The sequence below is a fragment of the Leptinotarsa decemlineata genome, unplaced genomic scaffold (assembly GCF_025532065.1).
Source record: "Leptinotarsa decemlineata unplaced genomic scaffold, Ldec_3_MD MMD2_tig00026307_RagTag_RagTag, whole genome shotgun sequence".
Taxonomy (NCBI): Eukaryota; Metazoa; Arthropoda; class Insecta; order Coleoptera; family Chrysomelidae; genus Leptinotarsa; species Leptinotarsa decemlineata.
The window spans coordinates 13,597,594-13,625,309 of NW_027412681.1; the positions used below are offsets into that span (position 1 = coordinate 13,597,594).

General features: G+C 35.1%; 1 protein-coding gene across 7 annotated transcripts in view; it reads right to left on the bottom strand.

Annotated features, from left to right (window-relative positions):
- Nucleotides 1–27,716, bottom strand: part of LOC111504836 (uncharacterized) — a 1,217,253-nt gene that overhangs the window by 31,031 nt on the left and 1,158,506 nt on the right. For all 7 annotated transcript variants that reach the window (XM_074181149.1, XM_074181148.1, XM_074181147.1 and 4 more), the window contains 6 exons: nucleotides 20,910–21,465; nucleotides 15,090–15,563; nucleotides 10,218–10,908; nucleotides 7,065–7,255; nucleotides 4,316–4,504; nucleotides 3,622–3,725 (listed from right to left, as the gene is read on the bottom strand). In XM_074181149.1, coding sequence (XP_074037250.1) covers nucleotides 3,622–3,725; nucleotides 4,316–4,504; nucleotides 7,065–7,255; nucleotides 10,218–10,908; nucleotides 15,090–15,563; nucleotides 20,910–21,465 — 2,205 coding nt within the window. The remainder of the gene's footprint in view (nucleotides 1–3,621; nucleotides 3,726–4,315; nucleotides 4,505–7,064; nucleotides 7,256–10,217; nucleotides 10,909–15,089; nucleotides 15,564–20,909; nucleotides 21,466–27,716) is intronic.

Consider the following 27,716-nt stretch of genomic DNA (forward strand, 5'->3'; position numbering starts at 1 on the left):
CCAAGTCTTCGACAATTCGATAACTTGCTATTGCATCCATAAGAAATATAATAGTGAAAAAAAGAACATTAGAACTTTAGAACTCAATTCAAAGGTATGGTTTTTAGTATAAACTTCACTAGTGATTATATCCGATGGGTATTGATTCTTTTGGTCAAAATTAGATAGAACAATATACCATTGTTCAAGCCTATATGCATCCTATATTGCTCAATATATATTTTAATACACTTGAATATCTGAGATTTCACTCAAAAATGTAAATGAAATTAGATTTCCAGATTTTCTGAATAATAGTGTTACGAATATTTCAAAATTTTTAATGTGTGCTGCTACTGGTGCATTATGATTGCCTCATAGAAACATTGGAAAATCCATAACTCGAGAAGTACAAAACATCGTATAACATACATGGAGATGATTCTGATAGGTCTTGAGGTCTCCTATCTAAAATTGAACGTCTCAATTTGAGCCACGATCTATGATTTATGTTCCAGACCAGATATGCCTCTTGACCATGAAATAAAATGTTTGTTCTCGGTTTAGACAAGTAACTATATGTACAGTATTATAGGATACTGATATCTTACAGTCAGAAGCTAAACGAAATAAGAGCTCAAAAATTTGGATAAATCGCCATTCGGCAGAAATCTCAGAATTTGATATGATGGCATTCTTGATGCTATGTCACAAAAGTTTGAACTCTCTATTTTTCCTACATGGAACGGCTAAATAATAATAGTCCGTCAACCTTATGGCTAAATAATTTGATAGCACTGGCGTGATTGAAACCCAAGTAGGGAAGTAGAATATAGAAAGTTAGTGGGAGAATAAGGTGTATTTTATTAAAACATAGTGATAGTTGACACATCATTTATGATATCGTGGGGTGAATACTACAACTAGGTAACTACAAATTAGCTGTTTCGAGAAAAACTCGAATTAAAACTCAGATACATGATCAAATATAACATTTTATAAAAGAATTATGTTTTTATTTGTTTTATATTCAATTTAGGAAATCAGGCTTGTAAATAAATTGTTTATTTGCGATATATTAATAAATTAATAATAATGCACTGCAAAAACTGTTTCATTTCACAAAAAATAAAAACAAACAAACCGATATGTTGAACAGCTAGATATGTGGATTCGCCTAGTTATAGAATATATTTTTTCTCTCATGATACCCTTGTCTAGTTTTGAAAATTCTAAGTAGCATCTGTAAACTGTCTGCAACAGTCACCAAGTTGTAATATGTTGTCCAACTAACCTAATGGAATTTTTCTTTGCAGTTATCCAAATTTTACGAATTTTGTTGTAGTTGCCTAGTTGTAGTACTCACCCCCAAATCTGGAATATATCATTCTGAAAATAGTAACATATTAATAGGTGTTCCCCAAGGTAGTGTCCTGGGTTCTACTCTCTTTCTCTAATTCATCAACGACATCTCTAATATTAATCAACAACATTGTACTGTACAATTTGCTGATGATACGTCCTTCTTATTGAGTTCTTCTTCTTCTTGTGAAGGGTTATCTGATCAGGCTGACATTGCAGTTGCTAATATGCTTAATTACTGCGCCAGAAACGGCCTCGTACTAAATAGCAATAAATCTAATACAATTGTTTTCTCGCTTAGAGAAATGGACTGCAGTATATTAGTTAGAGCTAATACTAAATCTATTGTGCAGAAAAAATCAGTCAAATTCTTAGGGTTGAACATTGATTCACAATTATCCTGGAATGATCATATTGACTCTATTTCTATAAAATTATCCAAGCATTGTTTCGTCATTTGGAATCTCAGAAATTCTGTCCCTATAAATATTTTATTAAGTTACTACTATGCCTATGTTCACTCAAGTCTAAATTATTATTGCTTAGTCTGCTACGGTAACAGCAGCAAATTGAATGATCTGTTGATTGCTCAAAAAAAAAAACTAAGAACCATGTGTTTTATAAAATATGGTGATTCTTGTAAGCAGTTATTTACTGAATTACAAATTTTAACTGTGATATCCATGTATATTTTAAATTGTGTCACTTACATTAAGAATCATTACCATGAGTTTCAGCAAAGAGATACTATCCGCATAGCTGCTGGTTATGTTCTCAGGCAAAATTATAATCTGATAGTTCCTGTACACAAATTAACATCTGTATCAAACGGACCTCATGTTATGTCTATAAAAATATTCAATAAACTTCCAACATTCATTAAGAAAATTTCAAATCCCATTAATTTCAAAAATAGCGTTAAAAATGTTCTCTACAAAAATGCCTCTTATTCACTTGATGAATATTTTCAAACTGATCTGGCTCCTTGACATCACGATTGTTTGCTTGTTAATATTCTACTCTTCATACTATGTATTTTTTAAATTGTTTTATATAATTATCTCCTACATCTACTATTGATTCAATTTTTTTAATGTATATTCCATATTTTATAACTTGATATTTTCAACTCCAATCTTTACTGTGTATATGACGATTTCCATGCTTGTAAAAAAGTCTCAGGAAAAATAAAGTATTGTATTGTATTGTACTGTATAAGCCGTACTAATGCAGTGTTGCCAGCCGTACCATTTTTATGGTACATGTACCATAATTTGAGTTGGTTTACCATGTGTAATCGTGAAGTACAATGGTACACTGATTGTAACCATAAATTCATTGCAGTCTATTTTTCAATCGACTCCAACGGAATATTGAAAAATTACGGTATCAATAAGTCTTATGGTTCTAATGGTGACACTGATACCATGGTAGCCCTCTTAGAATTTTTTTAATTTCCTTCAGCAGCTGGATTCAGCAATTACCGTCTACCACATTCAGCCGTAAAACGACTTCAACTGCTGGAATCAGTTGGACTCACACAATAAGTGATAATTTGTGATCTTAGACATTTTTTAATTTGGGAAACTACTGAAATAGTCTGAGAACGACGTGAAGTTAACCTATTTTTTCAAGATTGGTCATCAAATTTACTCATTTAATAATCAGAGTGTATATCTAGATCTTTTATTTGATCACCTCTGGTAATCACTCTTCATCAATAATAATTAAAATTACATTTTCTACAAATTCATTTATTGCCACGAAATCAGTGGCAGAGCTTCTAAGTCATTTGTTCACAAAATTGACTTCTACATTGTCTGAATTTGGAGAGCCTTCTGTATTGCTTATTATGAAGCATGGAGCATCTAGCATCATCATTTTCTACATCTCCATTAACCAATTGTAGTAAAATAATTTGTGGAAAATTTTTCAAGAACTTCTGGCATTACTATTTTGGATAATATAAAAAATACAATTTGAACTTGAAGACTTTAAAAAAGAAATATATATTCATAACCCCACAGATGGTTCACCCAGGAAAAGCTGTAGATGAAAAGTGAAAGTTAAATTTCGATAAAAATAAAATGAGATAAATGTATAATTCCAACGTTATCTGGTAGGGTTTGCGCCACTTTACGGTTAAGTTTTTTATTATGTTCCACGAAGATCTGATAGATGGCTCTCGGGATTGCATCAAATATCAAATGCTTTCTACATTATCTCTGAATGACTATCAATATTCAGACAATGGATATACGTATATTATAAAAAACTCACGTGTATGTTTCCTCCGCACATGTGAAGAAGGTGCATGGCATATTCCTTGTTCCTTCCTCCGCCAGGGACTGCAGCGCAACACGCGAAATCCAGATACATGTCAACTGCAGATATTCAATGATGAAATGATAGTTAACTACTTGTATAATTCAAATACGAATAAAACATCCAAACACATAACGATGACACAACTGCATGACTTCTTGAGAACTTGGAAACCGATAATGTAGGTTGATAATGGACAACATTGTACTTGAACATATTTGAATTTTCTTATTTTATACAGGGGATTTCAAAAAGTTATCTATAACTAGACTGTCAGTATATGAAAAATCACTGAAGAATATTTGCAATATTTGTTTGAATAATATATTTCTAAACCATTTGCCTTTTGCCTTATTTTTTTGAATGAATTGAAGTACCTATGTTCGAATATTATCAAATTTTGAAGTATGGCAGTTCTATCATGAATTCTGGTTGTTCCAATTATCAAGTAGGTACATGATATTTGATTCGAAAAATTTAGAATTATTATTATGTGAGGCGTACTATTTTTCACCGTTATTGAAAAATTTAAATGACCCACCCGTATTTCGATCATCAAAAAAGCCCTTCATTCATTTCTGAAATGTTTCGATTAATATACAATCTCTATCACATCAAACATTTAATGTTTCTAAAGCAAAAATTTTACCTTCACTGTCGGTACAGCTGCTTATACCTGGATCCCAGAGCAGATCTTCGTAACTTGGTTCCGGACTACTTCTTTTGGGAGCAGATGTAAAATGGGGTATTTTGCATTGAAAGTGCGATCCTATGTTCACGTGCGGTGTAGAGTCACTTTCCGGGACGGGGTCACTGTTCCAACTGACGCCTTCATCGTCTAAGAAAATTTTTAATTGAATTGTGAATATATTTCATATTTCAAAATTGATAGGCCAAAATACATTGAAAAATTCACCAAGGATAGGTACGATAAAAAAATTAGGAATATAGGAAGGACATACCACTTAACAATACACATATGTCACGGTTGAAGTCAAAGATGATACACAGTTATCCTAAGAACATGGTCGACAGAAACACTTTGTATACAGATGGTACATAGTGTGAGGAAAAAAGATTACACCTATTCCCCCAGTCCATACACATCTGCATGTCAAGCAAAAGTGTGCAAAATTTTGCGGTGTGCAAGGAATGCCAATTTGAGACCTCGAAGCATCGATTAATTCTAGAGTTACATCAAGCCTTGTCTAGGAATTTCGTAAAGAACTTAGTAAACTGGCAGAACAGAAAAAACTGACTTCATATTGGATGCCTGCTATTCAAAAATCACAGACATCGAACTAGCTGTGGTGTACCAAAATATGTGTTAAGGGACCAGATGAGGAAATGGGTCAATGAGAAACATTGAGAAACAAAGAGATTACTAGGAAAATACAACGTACACGAGAAAACATTTATGAAGGAACCGTCTGAAAAAGATTTGAAGAAATACGGCTCACCAGACACAGTCTATTTAGAGAACCTTAGCTGCAGGCAGTGCAAAAGACGAAAAGAGACCCCTCGTTATGTTTCATGTGAATATAAGGAACTGGATCACAGGCGACAATCAATGTATCAATAACCCAAATTGAGTCCAGGAAAATATAAAAAAACATGCTACAAACTAGTATATAGTCGTAGTATTACTGGTACAAACCAGTACAGGGTTTCATGGAAAGATGGGAAGAAATGAGCAATGTGCCCATGAGCCTGCAATTTTTGTCAGGGAGGTATCGTAGGGAAGGACAGGGATGTCTGTGCAGATGGAGAGAAATTTTGATCGACGTCCACCATAACATGCAAAGTAAACATCATCTGCTCTTTTTTACGGAAGCGAAAAGATATAAAAACTCAAAAGAATCACTGAATGTCAGTTGCATCTCACGAAGCAGGAGCAGTAACCACACAATGGATGAAAACTCACAAAAAACTTATCATATATACAGAGTGTAACTGAATAAGTGTAAAATATTTAAGGAGGTGATTCCTCATCGAAAAAAGATAGGATCTTTCATATAAAGAAACTTCATTGGAGCATCCCTCGTTGAGATACAGCCCCTTAAAGGGGGTACATAAAATTTGTATAACAATTTTTTTCACAAGCACTGAAAAAGTTACAATATTGAAATTAACCTGACATTTTGTACTACCAAAAAGACACTTAGCCAGTAATTTATTTGGTTTACCCCATGGTTGTAAGGGGTGGAAAACGCAACCCCTAAAATTTATTTCCAATGTAACTTTTTGTCTTATCATTTGTTTACCATTTAAAAATTTATTCCCGATAGCCTGTTTCATTCTAAACAAAAAATATCTCTTGGGTTTTTTGCCCAAAATAAACAAGTTCGCAGCAAAAAATTATTTTACGAACAACTACAGAGATACATTGCCATAAATGCGAACTGGATTTATTGTTATTTTGTAGTTAGTACCTGCATTAAACGATTAAAGGGTAATAATAACAAAACACACAACATGTAGACATCATAGTAAATTTTCAATATGTCTACCTTCAGACATCATGCGTCTAGACGTCGGATCATTAAGCCACGTATTCGCTCAAATATTCCTGGAGTCTCTCTGATTACCTTGCACGCATCGATGATGCGGTTTCTTAAGTCCTCTACATCGCGAACAGGAGTACGATAACTCAAATGCTGTAAATGACGCCAAATAGAAAAATCGAGTGGATTGAGATCCGGGCATCGAGCGGGCCAGTTCTGTGGTCCTCCTTGACCTATCCACTGATTTGCATATGTTTCAGTTAAATGCTGATGTGCTACTTGACTAAAATGGGCGGGAGCCCCATCATGCATTAAAACATATCCCTTCTGACGCCCAAAGGAACTTCCTCCAGTAGTACTGGATGCACTTCTCTTAAAAATTTAACCTATGCCTCACCATTTAATCGAGGAGGTAGGAAATGAGGCCCAATTGAATCATCCCCAATAACTCCGAGTCACACGTTAAGAGAAAACTGTTCTTGATGGTTAGTTTCGACAATAGCGTGAGGGTTTTCATCAGCCCATATCTGGTAATTATGAAAATTAATAATTTTGTCCCGAGAAAAACTACATTCGTCTGTGAATTCTATCGTCTTCAGAAAGTCACAATTTCTTCTAATCAGCATCCAATTGCAGAATTCAAGACGGTTCTGAAAGTCTCGCGGTAACAGTGCCTGTACTCGTTGCAGATGGTAAGGGTATAAGAGTTGTTCCTTTAAAATTCGAAATACCGTCATATGATTAACATTTAGCTGGAAAGCAATCTTTCTAGTACTGGTAGTAGGTTGTTATTCAATCAAGTTGTGGTGTTCGTACTTATGTTTTACACTTATTTAGTTAGACCCTGTATATTTGGCTATCACATTCAATTTGAATTACTATAGGAAAACTTACTTTTACTCTTCAAATTAGAGTAAAGGCCTGTTCCAGGCCTCTGAGGATTGAGTATAGGTTGAGGTGTATAAGGAGCAGAACCCTGCGGTTTACTCCTAGTTGCCCTCAATTTTGACTGGTGTAGTACAGGTAGCTGTAGGGGTTCTGTTCTAGGTCTTTTCCTCGAAACCCTTACTGGACTAGCAGGTATCCTGAAATCACAGCGAAATGTTAAATATATTAACATCTCTTTTACTCAACAATGGGAACAACCCGTGCTTACTGAACAGAGTTGGGGTAATCGATAGAGAAAACCTCAAATCCTAGAAGGTTGAAGATGTAAAACAAAAGATGAAGAAATACCCGTATGTTATATCGATATATCAAAATTTATTAATGAAGTTAAATCCGATAAAAATTCAAACAATCCCAACTTGAATACTTCACCACGCTGGGCCATACATCTCCCCATTTCCGACATAATTTCAACGCACATTGAAAAATTCTGAGAACTGCCACCAAATCTACAGTGATGCATCCAAAACAAATTCAGGAGTGGCAGCGGTTTTTCTAAGAGAAAATCATCAATCTTCTTTTAACCTGCCAGTGATAAGCTCTGTTTACAATGGGGAATTGTTCGTAGTGGAATTTGAATTTGCGAAAGAAAGCAAAATAGACAAATGTATCCTTGCTGATTCTCTTAGTTCTATCTCGGGATTCAATCAGCAATATTCATCCGATTCTGCAATTAATCACAAGATAATGTATTATATGCAGACAGAAAATGTTAATGTTAATGTGCTGTTTCTTAATGAAACAGCACGAACAACTTCCTTCAACCAAAATAACAGTTCTACTCGCCATTATCAAAAAGTGATAGATTTTCGGTAGATAACGTAGATTACCATCAAAGAATTAGTGATGCTACATGAATTGATATTTAAAACTCGCAGAGAGGAGGCTATCCTGATAGAATTACGACTGAGCCATACTCGTCTCATACATGAAAACATTATCAATCTCAGTGATAAACATCTGCATGGGATGTGTGTAATACTGAATTATCTGTGAATTATTTCATTATAGCTTTCACAAAATATTATGATCAAAATTAGAAATGCCAAGCTTTTCAATGACAAAAATAATTTAAAGAATAAATTATGATTTTAATTACATTGTTTAACTGACACTAAAGTCAACTCTATTTAACTGAATGAATATATTTACGTTGCATGTTACATAATCGCCATTTGGTTGATCAGATTTCAAGCACTGAATGAATAAAGGAGTTGCTATTTTGTAAACTATTCCAAGAATTTCTTATCTGTAAAAAATCCGTTTAAAAAACTGTTTAAACCTCATAATGTAGTATTTTGAGATACATTTACCATGGCTTCTCAAAGGCCAAGTTCATCAAACATTTTTTTTCATCTTCTCAACTGAAAATCGCATCAATCATTTTTTCTTGAAAATTATTTTTGGGACTGGAAATTGTGAAACATTTTTGTGTAGTCTCTATTCAATAATTTGTATAGAAAATCAGATCAATATTTTTCCCAAAAATTTGAAAAAATATTTTTGTCAGTGTCAGGGTCACTTAAGTAACTCTGATTTATCCAATTAGATTTTGAAATTCGATTCCATGGGACTGTAAAATATGTTTTTCAGGTGTTGAAGTATTGAGGTGTGAAAGATATAAAAATATCGATTGAATATATTTATAATCCTTGATCTGTTATACAAAATGTTATCGATCACAGTTGAAATCATGGCTGGAGCATTGTTGAGCCCAAATGGCATCCTGGAAAATTCGTAGTGATATTGTCGGCTATTTTTTCTCGTCAATTTAGGCATTGAAAAGTATTTACACCTACCACGCTCGTCGAAGAGATCAGTAATGTTGAAGATATTTATTGTCAACTGTTTTGTAATTTAGTTGTTAGAAGTTGATCACGATTCTTCTGTTGCTTTTTCGAAGCGTCTACTTTTTTGGAAATACCCAAATTGATAATGACTATGCGTTGTATATTTTCCACCTTTCATATAATAGTACAAAGAGATATCGGTAAGAAGAAATACAAATCGATATCTTGGAATCTGTTGTGTTTACCTTCAAAAAAATAATGCAAACTATAGCTGGTGTTAGTACGATTTTCCTAATAGGAGACATTATTTTTTCCTTGAGAAAATAAACCCCCCTCTTGCAATGAGTTTTTATCATTTATTTTTATATGAACACGAAATTTAACTGTAGGTTATGTAGAATTGAAATGATAATAATCGTATATGTTTTGTGGGAGGTATGTTTATGAAAATTCATTGTTACACAGCCCTGAAGAAGAATTTAATCAACTTCGAAACGTCGGCAAGAAAACAATGGTTTAAAAAAAAGATCCTGTTAGCCAACCAATCTTTTTTCAGAAAAATGATTGGATCATTAAACTAGTTAACCATGAATATCGTTTTAGTTGTTTTGTCCGTATAGAAATCAAATAATTAATTACAAAAGGTTAACCGTAATATAATTTTATAACTAATCCAGGACCATTAGACTTTTTCTACTCATGCAATATGTAAAAGGTTGAAATTTGAAACAGATATTTTTATAATGCAAAACAATTACTGAAGAGCCCGAGAAAATCCAAGCTGTACATCTTTGTGTTTTTTCCTACAAAAAGTTTATATGATCCAAGTTGTCATTAACATTCATTGCAGTCGCTGCTTCAATATCAATTGAAAAAATCACGATAAGATAGACTGTGATAGTGGTCGAAAATTTCAAAAGTGAAAAAATTTAAAAACAATGAAAGAATATCTGCAGCATTGTTTAAATAAACAAAAGAGAAATAAACAGAGAGCATTGTTTAAATAAACTATCTATCTCACTATATTTTCTGTGAATTGTCAAGTTTGATGAAAACAATCGTTTGACTTCCTTTGTGAAGAATTTTATGACAAACAGGAGAAATAAATTATATTGTAAATTCACTCCAAAAATTTTCAAAATGAAAAAAGTAACATATTTTTTGAAAATGTTATGATATGAAAAAGAAATAAATCTCGAATATCACTGTAACAATATTCACACAAAATATTAAATTATTTCGTATGCTTGATAGTATACTCCTGGACTATACTATTTAAATCTCAAACAATATTCCACTCGATACTTACGAAGTAGGACTAAGAAAAACATCGTTGCTCTCTTCTTTTTTGATTTCGGTAACTTGCTTAGGCCTGTTAATAATATGTTTCGTTGGAATTGTGCATTGTACAGTTTTTATCACCTTTTGTACTTTACTCTTGTCGTCACTGTTGTCTTGGGTGATTATCTGCGTGGTGTTAGCCAACAGAAAATTCTTCGATTGAAAATTGTTTCCGCCAGTTTGGATTAGCTTGATTTCTCCATTGGCATCGACCAAGATGCCCGCGAAGTTCGCGCTGTTCAACTCTATCAGACCGTTGTTGCTGATCAGTCTGAGGGGCATTCCGTTTATTTCGATCTTTTTTCTCGGAACAAAATCTTTGGGGCTGCTGGAGAGCAAAGGGTCGTCGGAGTTTGGAAGCATCACCCCGTTGCACCAGCTGCTGGACATTGAGTATGTGGAAGTATTCGGTGACGGGGAATAAGTCGTTGAAGGATGAGGAGATGGAACTGAGGTGCTGACTATGCTGGAGATGGGAGACGGGACTGGCGTTAACCCGAGGGGGGACTGAGGAGAGGGGGAGTTGGTGAGGGGATAGAGGGTTTCTCCAGGAAGCACCTCTTCTAAGGCCTCTTCCACTGCTGCCGAGCTGGACATGGTCGAAGTGAAAAATGCGGCTGATAGAGGAGATGACGCTTGTGGCGGTTCCTCATAAACTCCTGCAACAGATTTTATATTGAAAACCAGATGAAATTAGCCGATTCCAAATGCAAATCCATTATAAACAGTTTACGAAACCGCATCACCTGTTTCACTACACAACAGTTTCTTCAGAGTTGTCTGATCTCATCTTGAATATATTAATATTCTTAACCTAAAAAGTTGTGCCGGTCGGATTCTCTCATCGACGCTTCGAGACATTAAGGGGGAATGACGGTATTACCTGATCATAATAATAATACTGTTCATTTCAAAAAAAAGAACGATAAAATGCGTTGCTATTTTATGCACAAAAACTCATCATTTCTCCCATCCTGAGATGAGTGATCTTCGGGTTAGAAAATCGTGTATTTGTTCGGCTAAGATTTCTGCCTCACTGCAGCATGACCTTGATATTTGGGAGTAGAGAGGACTCTAACAAGGACTCCAACAATTAAACAACCAGTTCAACAAAGTTGTATGGAAAGTGACTGCGAAGTTTAGAAAGTTCTCGATATTTCATTTATTTTTATATTTTTATTATTACTATTGATATTATTATCATATTATAAATATATCCTTCAAAGAAGATCTCAAAGAATCGTATTGCAAAGAGAAGACTCTTTGCAAAATATTTAAGATTGAAAGTTCGATATAAAATTCATACTCTCTCAGGTAATTGGAGACTAGTTTGAGGTTCCTTCCTTCGAGTGCTTGTTTTGAATAGTACTTAGTGATTATTTGTAGTATAGGAAGCATACATTGACGTTATATGAAATATTTCCACCATTTTTTCAATGCTTTTTAGTTTGACGATATTGAAAAGGATAATATAGTTTACTCAAAATAGCAGTTTCCTCTGCTTAAGTGAAATAAATTAATTTTTGCTTGAACTTTTTGGGATCTGTACAAACATTTGTATGTTTGAGAATGTTTGAAAAGAGCTAACGTGAATAAGAACTGAGAAGATCAACGAAGTCCCATCCTAAAATAGCTAATTTTGTATAGAGTGCGTAAAATGATTGTTTTTTAATGGAGAGTGTTAATTCTCTCAAATGTGCCATGACAACAGGAATACAAAAAACATTTTTTGTAAAGCTGTGAATTCACATCGTCTGAAATATATCAAAAATAAAAACTTTCAATATATCTTGACGTTGTTTTTTGTTCCGATAAGTTATCGCTTTTGAACGACTGTTGTCTTGAAAATATTATTCAATGTTTTCAGTAAAATCGTATTCAACATTTTTTTCTCTCTGAAATAACTTTCTTTTCTTGTGTTCTTTCTGTGTCGTTACTACTATCAATTATTATTCCAATTAAAGAAACTGTTTTATGATAAATAATCAATTGATAATTAACTCTGTTGAAAATAAATCCTTCAAAAAGTAATATTTCAAGTTTATTTTGGCAGTGAAAAAGTCTTTTTTTCACGGTGAAAAAAAAGTAAACATATCAATAAAGATGGAGAAATGTCAAGTTTTTGTGACAGTTGTCCATTCTCCGAAAATTATCGGAAACTTTTGTGTGATACAATATATGTAAAACAAAAGTAAGTTGTTCGGTATCGTTCGAATTTTGTAAATTATACAGTTCGGCAACCACGCATTTTTTATAAGGAAAACGAACCGTATTGGTACGTGAAAGTAGTATGTTTCTTGAGTCAATGAAAGACGGAGCGCATGATATGTTATTATTATTGCTTTCATTGGTTCCTGATACATTTGAATTTAGTTATTTGTTTGTTTGGGAACAATTTTCGGAAAATCTTTCGATTAAAGTTCATATTTCCTTCATTTTCCTACGTTACCTTCCTATTTTCCCTAAGTGCCAACGTATTGGGTAGAAGGAAGGAACTAGCGACATTTTTTTGGGGCAAGTTGTGAATTTTTTAACCGAATTAGGTAATATTTGCAACAACAGTTGAGGCTCATACTGTTGGATACGGATAGATTAAGTTAAAATTTGAGAATTAGTATTGTTCAAATTATATTGCCAAACTGTCAACTTGGTTGGTGAAACGTGAACAAGGGCGTCGCCAGCTTATGACTAAGAGGGGGGGCAATGGGGTAATATTATGGAGGATGAAAAATATGAACGCCTGGTACAGTCGAAAGCATGAAGCATGAAGCATGAAGTCTTTGCCTCGATGACGATTGTAATAAGAACGGTTCTGATATCAATGTATAAAACTTCACAAGCCCTCGACAGCACAATAACTAAATCAAACTTTTGAACACAGTAATAATTATTTATTTTAACAAAAATAATATTTTATTAAAACGTAACCTGTGGGGATTTTTTGAAAAACTTTTAACCACTTTATCATTAAAATTATTTAGGTTTTTATTTATTATAGCTCTGTCTACACTAATCATGGCCAGACCATTAAGGCGATCTTCTGCCATAGTGCTTCTTAGCCATGTTTTTAGTCTTCTGAGGCTGCTAAAGGGTCGCTCTACTGTACAGGTCGTGCATGGTAAAGCGATCAAAATTTTCAATGCTTTTTCCATTTCGGGAAAGAAGAAATTTGTTTCTTTTAGGACATCAACAACTGGGCAATAGATTCACAAGTTTGTTTCAGATTTTCAGTTGTTATCTTTTGCATCTGCACCGGGTGTAACTTAGATAATGCGAACGATGGCGTGTTTTCTTCAGCAAAACGTACTTCAAGGGAAGATAATTGAATCCAAGTATGGTATTACTGAAGACCTCTTCCAGTATTCTAAAGGGTTTTCTGCTGGATGATTGCTTCTATGACTTTGTTTCCCCGTAATACGCAGTATTGCGTATTACTTTGTCCGCAACAGCAGTAGCTTCCTTTATAATTTCGTCTGTCACTTTTTCCGGATTTTCACGGTGGTTTTTAATTAAACGTAAAACCCTTTTAACGTGTTCCGAGGCTTTGACAACGTCCAAAGCTACAGATTGGAGTACGTTGACAACGGGTTCCATCAAAGCCGAGTATTTGACTACCAACATAATCCCGGGAATGAAAGAAATACTGGAAGTAGCCGCATGTAGTTGGAAGGCACTTTTCCGAGTTGCACTATTTCCTTCCTGAGATAATGTTTGTAAGGTTTCGCTCACACTTTCGTCGCTTTGCGGCTAGCTACATTTGATCTTTAGGGGGGGGGGCAACTGCCCCCCTGCACCCTTGAAAGTGAATAAGGGCGACGCCCTTGAAAGTGAATAATGAAAATGGTCGTAGATTTAGAGGTTGCAGTGTATTTTACTGAAAGGTTGATGTTGTGAATAAATGAAATCAAGCAAAGTTGAAATTTCATAACAGAACAAGGTAATTATTGTTTGAAGGTGATTGACAATGTTTCGTGATGAATTTCACTAGTTCGGACTTCCATTGTCTATTATATAAAATGATTTGAAATCCCTGAAACAAGTAAAAAAGAATAATTAAAAAAGAATAGTTGAAAATAACAATTATATTAAGCAACAATAAACCTGAAATGAAATGATAGTAAAATAACCTACAAGTAAAAATATAATAATTGAATAAATAAAAATTAAAGGAATGCAAAAAAGAAAATAATAAAAAAATAAAAAAGTGTAGAGATTCCAAGTCACGTTAGTTCACGACGTTTCGATTGTTGGTATCTACAATCGTCTTCGGGTGATGACTGGACTGATTCCTCCGAGAGATGACTATTTTATAGGTCGTTGAAATACTTTCACTTTCTCTACTTTCCATTTTCCGCTTCACTGATTTCGTGAGAGATGACCGATTTGGCGGAAGTTGGTCATTTCTCGTTTGATGATGGGTTTCCATATGTTTCGTATATCTACGCTGGCCTGGCTGAATACGTTGTTAGACAACATGTATGCGGCTTCCTTAAATTTTCTCCTGAACCAATGTTCCTCTCTGTGCAAGATCTCAGCTTGGGACCACTCGATGTTGTGTTGATGGGTCCAAACATGGTCTGCTATTCCTGATTTGCTGGTTTCTCCTCGCTGTGTGTGCTTCTTGTGCTCGGCAATGCGAATATTCAATGGCCTCTTAGTTTCACCAATATAGGATTTTCCGCACTCACAGGGTATCCGGTAAATGCAATTCTTGGAATCGCAGTCCGCGTTTGGGATTTCAAATCATTTTATATAATAGACAATGGAAGTCCGAACTAGTGAAATTCAAGGTAATTATTGTTGTGATAAAAAGTCACATGTCAAAGAGTCAACTCCTTACCTCTCTCAACAATCTGTCCAAATTCTTGTGCGTTTGGCGACACCATTGGAAGAATAGTATTTTGCCCGAATCCTGGACTTTGTCCCTCATGACTTGCTGGAGGCGTCGGATAAGCGAAACCTGGCGAATCGTGTCTTATCAGCGGACTCTGCAAAGGAGACTGCGCAGTTATCGTATGAGGCGACCTCGCGTACTGTGCAGGAGAATGAGTCTGATAACCTGGCGAAGGCATATCCAGGCTGTTCGTAGAATGGAAGGTGCTGAATTCTGCTAAACTCTCTGGCAACGGAGAATCCAGAACGGCTTGAAGTTCTTGGTTGACCGAGTGACTCGACTGGTACGATGGTGACTGTTGAACCGACTCTTGAAGACTGATGTCGTCTAATTTGAAGTCTTGAAGTTGCTGTTCGTTTTGGTCTTGAAGTAGACTGTCGGTTTGGAATTGAATAGAAGCCAACTGGTGAGGATCAACTCCTGAAAATTTTATTTTTGATTCAGTTCATGCAAGTAACTTCAGTGCTCTGCTAAACTCTGCTAAACTTTATTATTTTTTTTCACAGGTTCATAGAAAAAACTTGTGGACTGAATATGTTTTTGAAATTGATAACATAATATATAATTCAATTTCCTTCACAATTCATCTATTACTGAGATTAGCAATGTACTTTTTTGAACATTATGGTATCATTTGTTGATTTATTTGCCGTGAACCTCTCTGTTACAGAATGTTTTTTTTAAACTTATAAGAAATACACAAAAATGACAATTTTGTAAAATACCTACATATTCATATTTTTTTGGATTATATATCAAATTAAAAATTATTGAGGTGGAATACCTGTAAATATCTTGATGATTGTCTCCAAGTGGGAATATACACCTTAATGATAACAATCAAGTTAACCCAAATCGTTTCTTCAATTCTGTAAATAGCATTGTGAACATTTTTGAGTGGGCCACGCGGAAGGCTGTATAAACAGGTAGTGGAATTTAAAAATTGTAATAAGCTCTCACCGAAAACAGTTTTCTAGCTCTAGATGATGTAGAACGCTATTGAATCGACCATATAAATTTCACCAGCACATTAGTGGTACTCGACCGGACTCTTATATCACTTAGTTGTTTACAGTGAAAGTGAAAAAAGGCGGAAAGCGTCGTGTCATTATTTAGTCGATATCAAAGCTTGGCTTTCATGAATGGGTGTTGAATATTTTATCGATCTTCATAGATGCCATATTCGTAGGAGTTCAAACGTTGGTGTTTTGAACTCAAATGAAAACTATTGATCACATTGGGAATCAGTATCTTCTGTTCGAGAGTTTGCAGTAAATACCGCAGAAAAAGGCACCTCTCATTTAATGCTTGAGATCTGAAAGTATAGCTGGGTACAAAGGGAGTGTTCTGGAACTGATTATAATGGGTAAATCATCCTATTCAATATAGTGGTACAAATAAAACAATTGGAAGACAGAAAAGAAATTAAATTATTCTGAACATTTATATGTTACAGATACATAGCATTAATAAAAAGATGACAAGTATTAGAAAAGTGAACGATATTGAACTGGTGGCAGCTAAAGCAGAAAAAAATCACAAACGAAGAATGAAACAAATCGATGATAGAATAATTGAATAATGTAAAAATAATAAGTGATACTACTTAGAACAGAAGTACCTTGGAGGTTGAATGAAGCGATAGGTAAAGTTGAATTATTATAAATCGATAACTGAACTGGTGATTCATACTTAAGGAAAACACCAGCACAACAATAGAAATTGATAACTAAATTTCTAATTTCTTTAATGTGTTCTGATTGTTTGTATTTCTCTGAATTTATGATTTCACCATTAAAACGAGCGCATGGTTCAATAGCAGAAGCAGCCATGAGAAAAGCAAATTTACTTGCTGGACAATAATTTGCACCCCATGTACAGTTGACTTTCAGAAAGAATACAACATCCACTATTACCCCTGTTCAATCTCTAATGGCAATTGACAAATACTGAAACAGCTCTTTATTAGTAAGTTTGATGGTCATGATCAAGTAGGTACCTGTCATCCTGGTTGAAAACTGCACCATTGATTTTGCGCCAGTATTCTGAAGGCTCTCAAACTTGTCTTCGAAAAACGCACCCAAGGTGCGCAAATTGTTACAATTATATCGATAATCGTGAACAAAGCTGTTAATCAATACATTCTCAACTATTATAAACGGCTATCAATATGGATTCCTGAGGCAAAGATCAACGAGCGACCTTCTTCCATGTTGTATTGTGAGATTTCCACTGAAACTGCTACACGTGTTACAAAAGATAACTCCTTCTTTAAACGTTTTCAATTTCGGCGTGGTAGTTACTGAACACGCCTGAAGATGCGGAATATTTTACGATGATATCGTTTTCATCAAGTTTGGCCAATTCCATCTCATTTCTTACATAACCTACTCTCCCAAAAAAAAAACTATCCAGCCAGCCATAATACCAAAATTCAATTAGAATGGTCATAGGTCTTGGAAATATTAGATTCAACAGTCTGTTTTTCGAATGCATATTTCAAAGATGGGTAACTAATGAACATATATCGTGATTGTTTTGTTCTGTGAGAGTATCTCTGATTTACCTCGCAGCACAAGAATTCACAAGATTCTCTCTAGAGAGCCGACTGCTGAAATTGGATCGCTTAAACTACCCGATGGAACATTTACGACCTCTAGTAAAGAAACGTTAGAGATTTTGATAGAAAACCACTTTCCTGGAAATCTGACTCTTGATAACAACAGATCGCCCATCTTCGAGGGAGCTAAACGCCCAAAAAAGACCGATTGTGATGTCGCAAAAAGGTTATCACAGCACCGGTAGTTGAATGGGCTATCAAGTTCTTTCAGCCCTTCAAATCTCCCGGTGAGGATGATATATTTCCAGCTCTTCTTCAAAACGGATTGGAGATAATTTTACCTATACTCACAAAAGTGTATAGAGCTAGTCTGGCGTGGAACTATATACCACCCAGATGGTTGGCAGCAAGGGTAGTATACATACCTAAAGTGGGCCGGAGAGACTCACACCCCAAATCGGTACGACCAATCAGCCTTACGACTTGAGAGGATACTGAACGGACATATCAGGAGGGTAGCATTATATGCATCACCCCTGAATAACCACCAGTATGCTTATCAAACCGGCAAATCGACAGATTTAGCATTAAACAACCTCGTTGAGAAAATCTCCCAATCCTTTGACAACACGGAGATTGCGGTTGGTGTATTTCTTGATATTGAAGGAGTATTTGACAATGCACTACTTAAATCTATAGGATTGTCTCTGGATAGGAAGGGTATAGAATCGACCATAACTGGCTGGATCTATACCATGCTAGTGAACAGAACTGCAACTACAACCCTTCAAGGCGAGGCTATCAGGTTCAGGGTCACCAGGGGCTGCCCTCAAGGTGGGGTACTATCTCCTCTTCTGTGGTCGCTCCTGGTGGATAGTCTGCTTGATGCCCTTGACAGAAGAAAAGTTGATATGCAAGCTCATGCAGATGACCTTGTAATACTGGCAAGGTCCATGTCGAGGAGGGTAGCTTGTAATATCCTCCAAAGCGCGTTGGGCGTTGTTCACAGTTAGTGCCTGAGGGAGCAGATGTCTGTCAACCCCACCAAAACTGTGTTAATCCCCTTCACCTGGAACTCTCACTTGGAAAAAGTTTTACACAAAGCCAGACTGTCTCTATGGACATGTCGAAGGATTTGTGGTAAAACTTGGGTTATAGGTCCCAAACAAATCCATTGGATTTATGTGATGATTATCAGATCAATGATCACTTATGGTGCAATTGCCTGGTGGCCGAAGACTTTACAGAAAACGGTCCAAGCGAAGCTCTCTAGCTTACAGAGACAGGCTTGTCTGGCTATCAGTGATGCCATCAGTACCACATCGTCAGCGGCCATGAAGATCCTTCTAGATCTACCTCCTCTCCACATTTTTCTGGAAAGAGAGGGTAGATGGACTGTATACAGACTTAAGCATATTGCCAATTGCACAAATCAATTCAATGCAGAGTGCAACAGACTGTTGGTTGACATTGGAAATCACAGCATTCTGGAAATGACCTCTGACTTTATGCCTCCAACTGTCAATTACGAACTGCCTTATAAAGTACTATTCCCGAGTAGAGAGGACTGGATCCTCCGGGAGAAGGAAATATTAAGAGCAGATAGTTGTTGGTTCACAGATGGATCAAAAACATCTTCCGGTTCTGGTGCAGGTGTTTTCAGTCGCAGACCCAGGACAGAGTTATCTACCTGCCTAGGAACTTATGCGACTGTATTTCAAGCGGAAATTTACGCCATTGAATTGTGTGCGGGGAGATTGGGTAAATTCAACCTCACTCACATGTTACTAAAAATATTCTCGGACAGACAACCCGCGTTGGAAGCTCTTAGCTCCTATCGAGCAACGTCTAAATTGGTAGCAAACTGTCAAAAACGACTCTCATCGATAGGAAGACTTAACAGATTGCGATACTGGCCTGGAAGGCAATGAAGCTGCTGACTCGCTTGCAAAGGAGGGTGCTGTAAGCGGCTTCATTATACCAGAACCTGTCATTGGCATCGCTTTGGGCTTTGCCAAACAAACACTGAACACCTGGATAGCAAGAAGATTTATTAACTTCTGGCAGAATCTTCCAGGATTGGCTCACTCCAAGGCGTTTATTCACCCTTCGAAGCTTGATTCCAAACAGTTGTTGGACTACAGTAGGAATGAACTACGATGTCAAACAGGCCTTCTTACAGGTCACTGTCATTTGAATCATCATAAGCAGAGACTTGAATTGTCGGAAGATAGTGTGTGTCGCCTCTGTCTGGCGACCGAATCAGGTTCTTTGAATTCGGCAGATCCGTACTCTCACCATCTGACCTGAAAGACCACCCACCATACAAACCAATCGGCTTCGTTAAGAAGCTCCACCGCAACCCACAAGTGTCGAATAGACCCACTCACTTTAGACCTACCTACCTACCATATACCTATATCGATTTACAGGCTGCTCAATGATATTCGATATGACTGACAGTAATGCAAAGCAAATTTTATAGGTATTTTCTTGACTTTCGCTCTCCTTTTTTGGGTATAGCAGAACACAGGCGCTCTTTCAAAAAGGAAAACCTACTCTCTTTTGTAAGATACGTTAAAGACCCAACAAAATAATGATGCAAGTTCATTTTCACATACTTTGAGTACAATAACAAAATCAGAGGATTGATATTGACCTATTTTGGAATTAAAATAAGACGCTGTCGAATTGTAGTATTGTGGATTGTATGTAGGGAATGGTGGGTGTTTCTCCCCTAGAAATCAACCGTGGAGTGGACTAGAAATTGTTTAGAGAGAAAATTTGCATTTTCTAGTGCTAATTTTGCTATTGAATCAGTGTGAGTTACGGAATTGTGGACCTGGTGAAATTTCAACCACTGTCCAGAAAAATCTGGAACCGATGGTGACTGGGACCTATGGAGGAAAACAGAACAATACTCTGAGTAAGACAACTTATTACAGAATCCTCATCTTTGCTACTCCACTCATCATTGTTATTTGAAAATTTGAGCCAGATAATTTTGTGGACATAGAAGTCACCAAATATCTGAATTGTGGCTGAACTTGCAGAATATAAACTACAAGACTATGTGGAAAGAAAAATGATTCATAAAGAATAAGAGGTCGGAGAAAAAAGTTGCACAAGGAAGCGTATATTATTAAACTGAAATGAGAAGCCATAGATTCAGATTGGGAAAATGAGTGAATGAAATTGTAACCCACCTTGAAGAAGCATGCTGTCTTGAACTTGCGTGAACACTTCGTCTTGAAGACTCGACGATATGAATTCCGCTTCTTCAGATTGGTAACTGACATTGGCTAGCGTGAACGAATCATTCTGCTGGAAATGAATGAGAGGAGAAGACTGCGATTGACCAGGATCAGAAACGGTCCTCTTCACCGTAGCCTTCTCTCTCTTGAGGATAAGATCTGCTAACGCTTGGGCCTCCTGCTGCGTGCTGGACCCCCTCAACGATTCTGCATCGGAATGTCTTCTGACCTTCTCCGTGTTCTGTTGCGGCGGAGCGGGAACTACGAACGAGGAGATTTTAGATTCCAAATCCGTGTTGTTCGACGAGGAATGCACGGTCAGAGGAAAGAGCGGCGGAGCGTTGGATTTAGAATCTTCTGTCGGAGCGGATGAAGACGAGGAGTGCGGAGTGTTGGTGATGCGCTTGTTTATTATTTTTTCTTCTATCAGCGCTCGCACGCTGAAACTTGCCGTTTGCAATGGAGGGCCAGAGGTGTCTTTTTTCTCGCATTTTTTGTTTTCAGATTCCTGAAAGAAATGATACATGTTAAGTGATTATGAAAGAAAAAATCCCAAATAAAGATTTCTTTCAAGAACCGTGACTTTCCTGCGATGGACAATTTTGCTCTTATCTAGTCATACAAGTTAGCAACATTGAGAATTTGTTTAATAATAGACTGACATAACTTTGTCATCGGTTTTTCACTCTTAATTACACCAATACTAACACGAACACTCCTAATTGACTGTTATTAGTAATATAATATATTATAATAAACACTGCTAAGCATTGCAATATAAATTATGGAACAGATTCTAGATAGCCGAATAAGAACATCAAGCACAAAGTGGATTCAGGAAAGAGTACACAAGATAACATATTCATGATAAAACAAGTAACACAGAAACTAAACCAAGAAAAGAGCAGAGCAAAGTAGAGCAGTTTTGATTTTTGATTTTTTGACTGGGAGACCCTGTTAATCCATTTTACTGTACATTTTTCCAGTCGCTAAGATTCTCAACTATTTACAGGGCTATTCAAATTCGTTTCTTTACATGGGGATCTCGTAAACAATAAGAAATAGAGTGTCGGTTGAATTGTGGCAAAGTTCCGTATTTTAGAGACCTATTCAATGATGTAAAAAAATCAAATGTAGCTGTTTTTGTTCTGGAGATATACAGGAAAAACTTAAATTATTTTTTTGCCTATATCTTCTTTATTCGCAGACATATTGAAAATCTGTCCACATTTTGCTATTGGCACTTCTTGTGGGCTATCAGAATATGTCCAGGAATCTTTTATATAGGGTGACATCTGACTTGGGCTACCCCCATCTTTGAATTTTTAAATACGGACCTGTATTTTTTGTTGTAGTTTTTGGATATTAGACGTTCACTTCATACTGAGAAATTAAATTTCATTTTATATTTCGGGATGTTTCGGTAATATTTTATTAAAATTGGGTAAATTATTCCCTTTTGAATTACGGCCCTGGAAATTGGTTGACTGAGTTGAATAAAACACAATAGCAACGTTCACGTCTCCCTATGTACTGTAGAGTTTTTACAGTTTTTTTTTCATTTTTAGGTACCTATTCATATTTTTTCATATTTCCATTGCTCTGAGCGTTTTCTACAATGAACTTCGAATAAGTCCGCATTTAAAAATTCAACGATGGGGGTGGCCCAAGTCAGATGACACCCTGTATAAAATATTCATGGACATATTCTGATAGCCCAAATCGAGTGTCACTAGCAAAATGTGGAGAGATTTTCAATATGTCTGCGAATAAAGAAGATATAGGCAAAAAAATAATTTGGGATTTTTTGGTTTTTCCTGTATATCTCCAGAACCAAAAGAGCTATATTCGATTTTTTCACATCATTAATCGGGTCTCGCAACTATGCCACGCAACTATGCCACAGTATAGATGACAAATTAATAACAAAGACACAGAACATAAATATTAAGGATAGTGTTTAGCAACAACAAAAAATCAGGAACCTTTATAACATATGAAGGATTAAGACAAGGAGGGGTGCTAAGCCTGATATTTTTTTTAATATTCATGCAGATATATTCAAGGAGATAATTGGGAAATGTATATCGATGACTAAAATACTAAATTCAGGATACAGAAAACTGTAAAGAGTAGAAAGAGCTGAAGGAGCATTTGCAGACGATATGGTGATCATAGCAGATAGTGAAGAAAAATGTAAAGAAAAATTGGATATATGGAATGAAGCATTAAAGGATTATGGAATGATGATTTATAAATACAAAACACAGGACCTAATGACAATAGGCGAAAATAGAAAAGGGATGCGAATACAAATAGAAGGAACAAGAGTAGAATAAGTAACATCGTACAAATATATTGGAGTTATATTAGATGACAAGGGAACAGAAGATGCATATATAAACAACAGAATCGAGAAAACTTCGAAACATGAATAAAACATTTATTAACAGAAAAGACATAACACGCAAAACTGAAGTGAAAGTGTTTAAATCCATATACCGACCAGCGTAAACACACGGCTGTGAATTATGGATAGTCAAAGATTAGCAGAAAAGTAGAATCCAAGCTCACCTGCAGTATTCGTTCAAAACCAATTGTTATATAAATTATTTAGTGATTGAATATAAAACAAATTTTGATTATTTTTTTAAACAATAATAATACTGTTTACACATTGGATCACTAATGCAATCTCAGATTTTATATTTAATTTTTATTCAAATAACGGTGACATTCCGAATGATGAATAAACAACTCGAGTTCAGCAGGAAGTTAATTGAATAGACTGTATCTTTTCTTGTACTAAAAAAAAAAGAGATGATTTGATATTTAGATAATTCAATAATATCGTATTTGTCAAAAAACTATTTGTGAAGCATCAGTTTTTGTTGATGGAGAAACATTTTCATTTTATCATTAATAGCACTAACACTTACAGTGTGTAAAAGCCAAATGGAAGAAATTGATTATTTCGGTTACTGTACATATTAAAAAAAACCGAAACAAAGAATCTCTAACGTAAACATGCCACCCCTACCTCTAACCCCCTTCGAATGACAGGTACAACCCCCAATTTTTTAAATATAAATCATAGGTTTGTGATATATCGTTTAAAAGTATTTTCATTCTCTACTCAACAATATTATAGCTTTCAAGTCTATTGCAACAATTGAGATAAAATAAATTAAAATGATGTGGTCGACAAAATTCGATAAAATATACTCAAAAACTAAAATGTAATGCAAAACGTAATGAAATGTAGCATACGAAAAAGAACTACGGATGTTAATGAAGTAGATGTTCAAAATGTTTACCGCGAATGTCTTGGCAACATCCTAATCTCAAATAAAACTATCTGCTAACATTATTTAACATATCAGGCGTGACCGACCTAATCGCAAGCGTTATTTGTTCTTTTAGGTCATTCGAATCCGAAGGTTTAGTTTTATACACATTGCTCTTTACATATCCTCATAAAAATAAATCTAATGATGAAAGATCAGGTGATCGCGCTGGCCATCCAATCGATCCTCCCCTTCCTATCCACCGATTGGGAAATGTTGTATCGAGGTATTGCCGACTATTAACTTGTTAATGTGATGGTGCTCCATCACATAAATTTGCTAAACTTGGAATGACATCATTTTGAAGTAGTGATATGGTTTCCTACAATCCCTGTCCAAAAATGAACTCTTTGAGGCCATTGCAAGTTTGCCGGTTAGCATGACCGTTTAAAGACGAAGTATACTTATCACTACATAACGTCTTCTAATTGGATGATATTGTTATTCAACATGTCCATCATTTGCTCACAAAAATAAGTTCTTCTTTCGAAATCGTCTTCCATGAGCTCCTGAGTAGGTATCATTTTATAGGGATGCATTTTATTTTCTTTTAATATGTTAACTACCGATGTATGGCTAACATTGAATGTAGTTGATGTTTGTCTACTCGATGTATGTGAGTTTTCCTCAAACTCAAGTATCACATGTAATTTGAGTTCATCACTCATTGCATTATTGGCAGCTGTTTTTTCATCTGTCCCACATGACCGAGCTCGAGAAACTGCTTCTCTATTTTGCTTATTGTTCTTTGAGATATGGGCGGTAAATTAAAAAAAAACTCTCATGAAATAGGCGAGCTACTTCCTTTTGTGTTCGGGTTTTATCTCCCTAACCAATAATTTGTAAAACTGTTATTTTATGCATTTCCGTTAATCTAACCATTTGTCAGACTTGAAGTTAACGAACTTTAAACTTAAATTAAAATACTGACAACTGATGTTCTATTATACAAAACAAGTTGACAAGGCGTTTTGAACTGAAGTTGCCACGGAAATTATTTACAGTTCTTCAAAAGGATACCATCTGAAATAAACGTTGGTATGGTTTTTGCTCACTATACATCAACATCATGCTCACTATACATCAACATGGAATGAGTTTTGAGTGTATTTTATCGAATTTTGGTACCCACATGATTTTAATTTATGTTATCTTGATTGTTGCAATGAACTTTAAAACAATAACATTTTCGAACAGAGAGTGGAGAGACCTTTCAAACGATATATTACAAGCATATATTTTCCTTTTAAAATTGAGGGTTGTACCTGTCATTCGACGGGAGTTGAAGGGAGTTTTATTGAAGTATGCCAAATTATAATCTAAATTTGACGTGTCGGGATTTTGTTGAATTATGTACCGTAACCGAAATAATGAATTGATTCCATTTGGCTTTTACACGCTGTATATCCTCTGCTACAATAACTACGTCATGAAATATTACTATGCTATTATATCATGCTACAGTAACTACATCATGAAAGACTACTATCGGAAGCTGATTGTATAATTGAATTATCTGTAACATCACTTCGTTCTTGACTCCAATCAATATTATTTTCGACCTGTTTTCTCAACTTATATTTTGCTGTATTTATGAATAACTGATAAATTTGAGTATAATTTACATATCTAAGATTTTTTTCAGATGCTTCAGTTCCATCATTATTATATCCATCAAAAACAACTTTAACATTTGTATCATATCTAATTTGTACTGTTTTTGTATTACTTGATATACGAAAAATTTTTCAAAAAAGCTACGCGAAAATTGTTTTTCATACAAATATCATACATATTGCCTTCACAGAATAAATGGGTTTGCTTCCTCTTTGAAAGGTTTTTGTTTCCAAATAATATAGAAAACAAACATTCGAGAAAAACTCATTAAAATCGGAGCCGTTTCTGAAAACTTACGAGGAGAAGACTTCATGGATTCGACTACAAAAAAAGCACAGCATTTTAGTTAGTCATTATTAAGGATGCCTAAGTAGAAAATATGGCGTAACTCCTTTTGCCTATACAATAAATACCATTTAGTGAAAAGTGAGTTTAAGCGAATAAAAGACGATTGAAATCTGAAGATGAAAGATGAAAAGATGCAAGCCGATCGGCTTTCGTGATTTATGTATCGAAATATAGGTTTGCTTCTGATCGAAATTCGCAAATTGGGAATGCTATGATTGTTTACTTAATCTCTCAAATACTCCTCGCAATTACAACATTAATCGGGTAGCTTTTGAATCGATCAAACGTGCAGAAATCAAAGGATTTTCGCAATTCATGCACCAGTAATAGCTGTCAATGTTTTGATAACGAAATATAGAATTGAAAATACGGAAAGGCCAATAAGTCAAATATTCAATAACACTGAACAAATTATTTCAATTATAATTCAAAAACTGAACATATTCCAGTGACCATTTGTTACGTAAATTAATTAAAGTTTGGTTTGAAACCAGCTATGGCATGCCTTTCGAATTAGATAGAAATATTCCGACTGGTTTGTTTCATTGGACAAAGAGTTAGTAGAATACTATACAATAAATTGATAATTTTGATACATTTGAAATACGAGAGTATGCATGGAGAAGTTCGTTGTGGTTGGAATATAAATTATTCGAATCTGGTTCTGGAGTATCAATAATTAAACAGGGATTGGAATCGTATGGTGAATTCAACCTGGCACAAGTTTTTGTTGAAGTTATCCATAAATTATAACAAATAAATTATGGCAAAACTCCAGGAAATAAATTTCCATAACTGAAAAAAACGAAGTAGAGATTATCGAAATGAAGATGTATTTTTGCTTTTGAGGAGATATTATGACTTCCAAATTGAAGTTGAAACTTTGCGAAACCCTCATATTGTCTAGATTAGCATATTGCGATATAATCTACGGTCCTGCTTTGATACAAACTGATGTAAATCGCTTACAAAAAATTGTAAAAAGTTGAAAACATATCTGAAGTCTTCTGGATAGATAATATATTCATGTTATGCCTTGCTCATATGGTTTTCCCTTTGTCTCACCTTTGTGTATGTTTTACTATATTATATCTTATTTGAGCTAAATAGATTGTTATATTTACTTTGGAATTTATAATATTTGTTTTTTCTTAGTTTCACAAAAATTAATGAACTACTCACTTACCAATGTATACAAGGTAATTATTTTTATATTTCTATATAAAACATGCTATCCCCCAGGTTAACTTATAAAACAGCCTCGGCTGAACTTTGCCCTTTCATTGATTTTTGTATTTAATTTTTCTTTATTAACCATGTATGTCAATGAATAAAGCCCATTTATTATTATTATTATATGCTTCAAGATGATCTCAATAATCAATCTACTTACTTTTCAGTATCTGACCTATCTCTCAACGAAGCTAAATGCAAAATAATGAGTTTC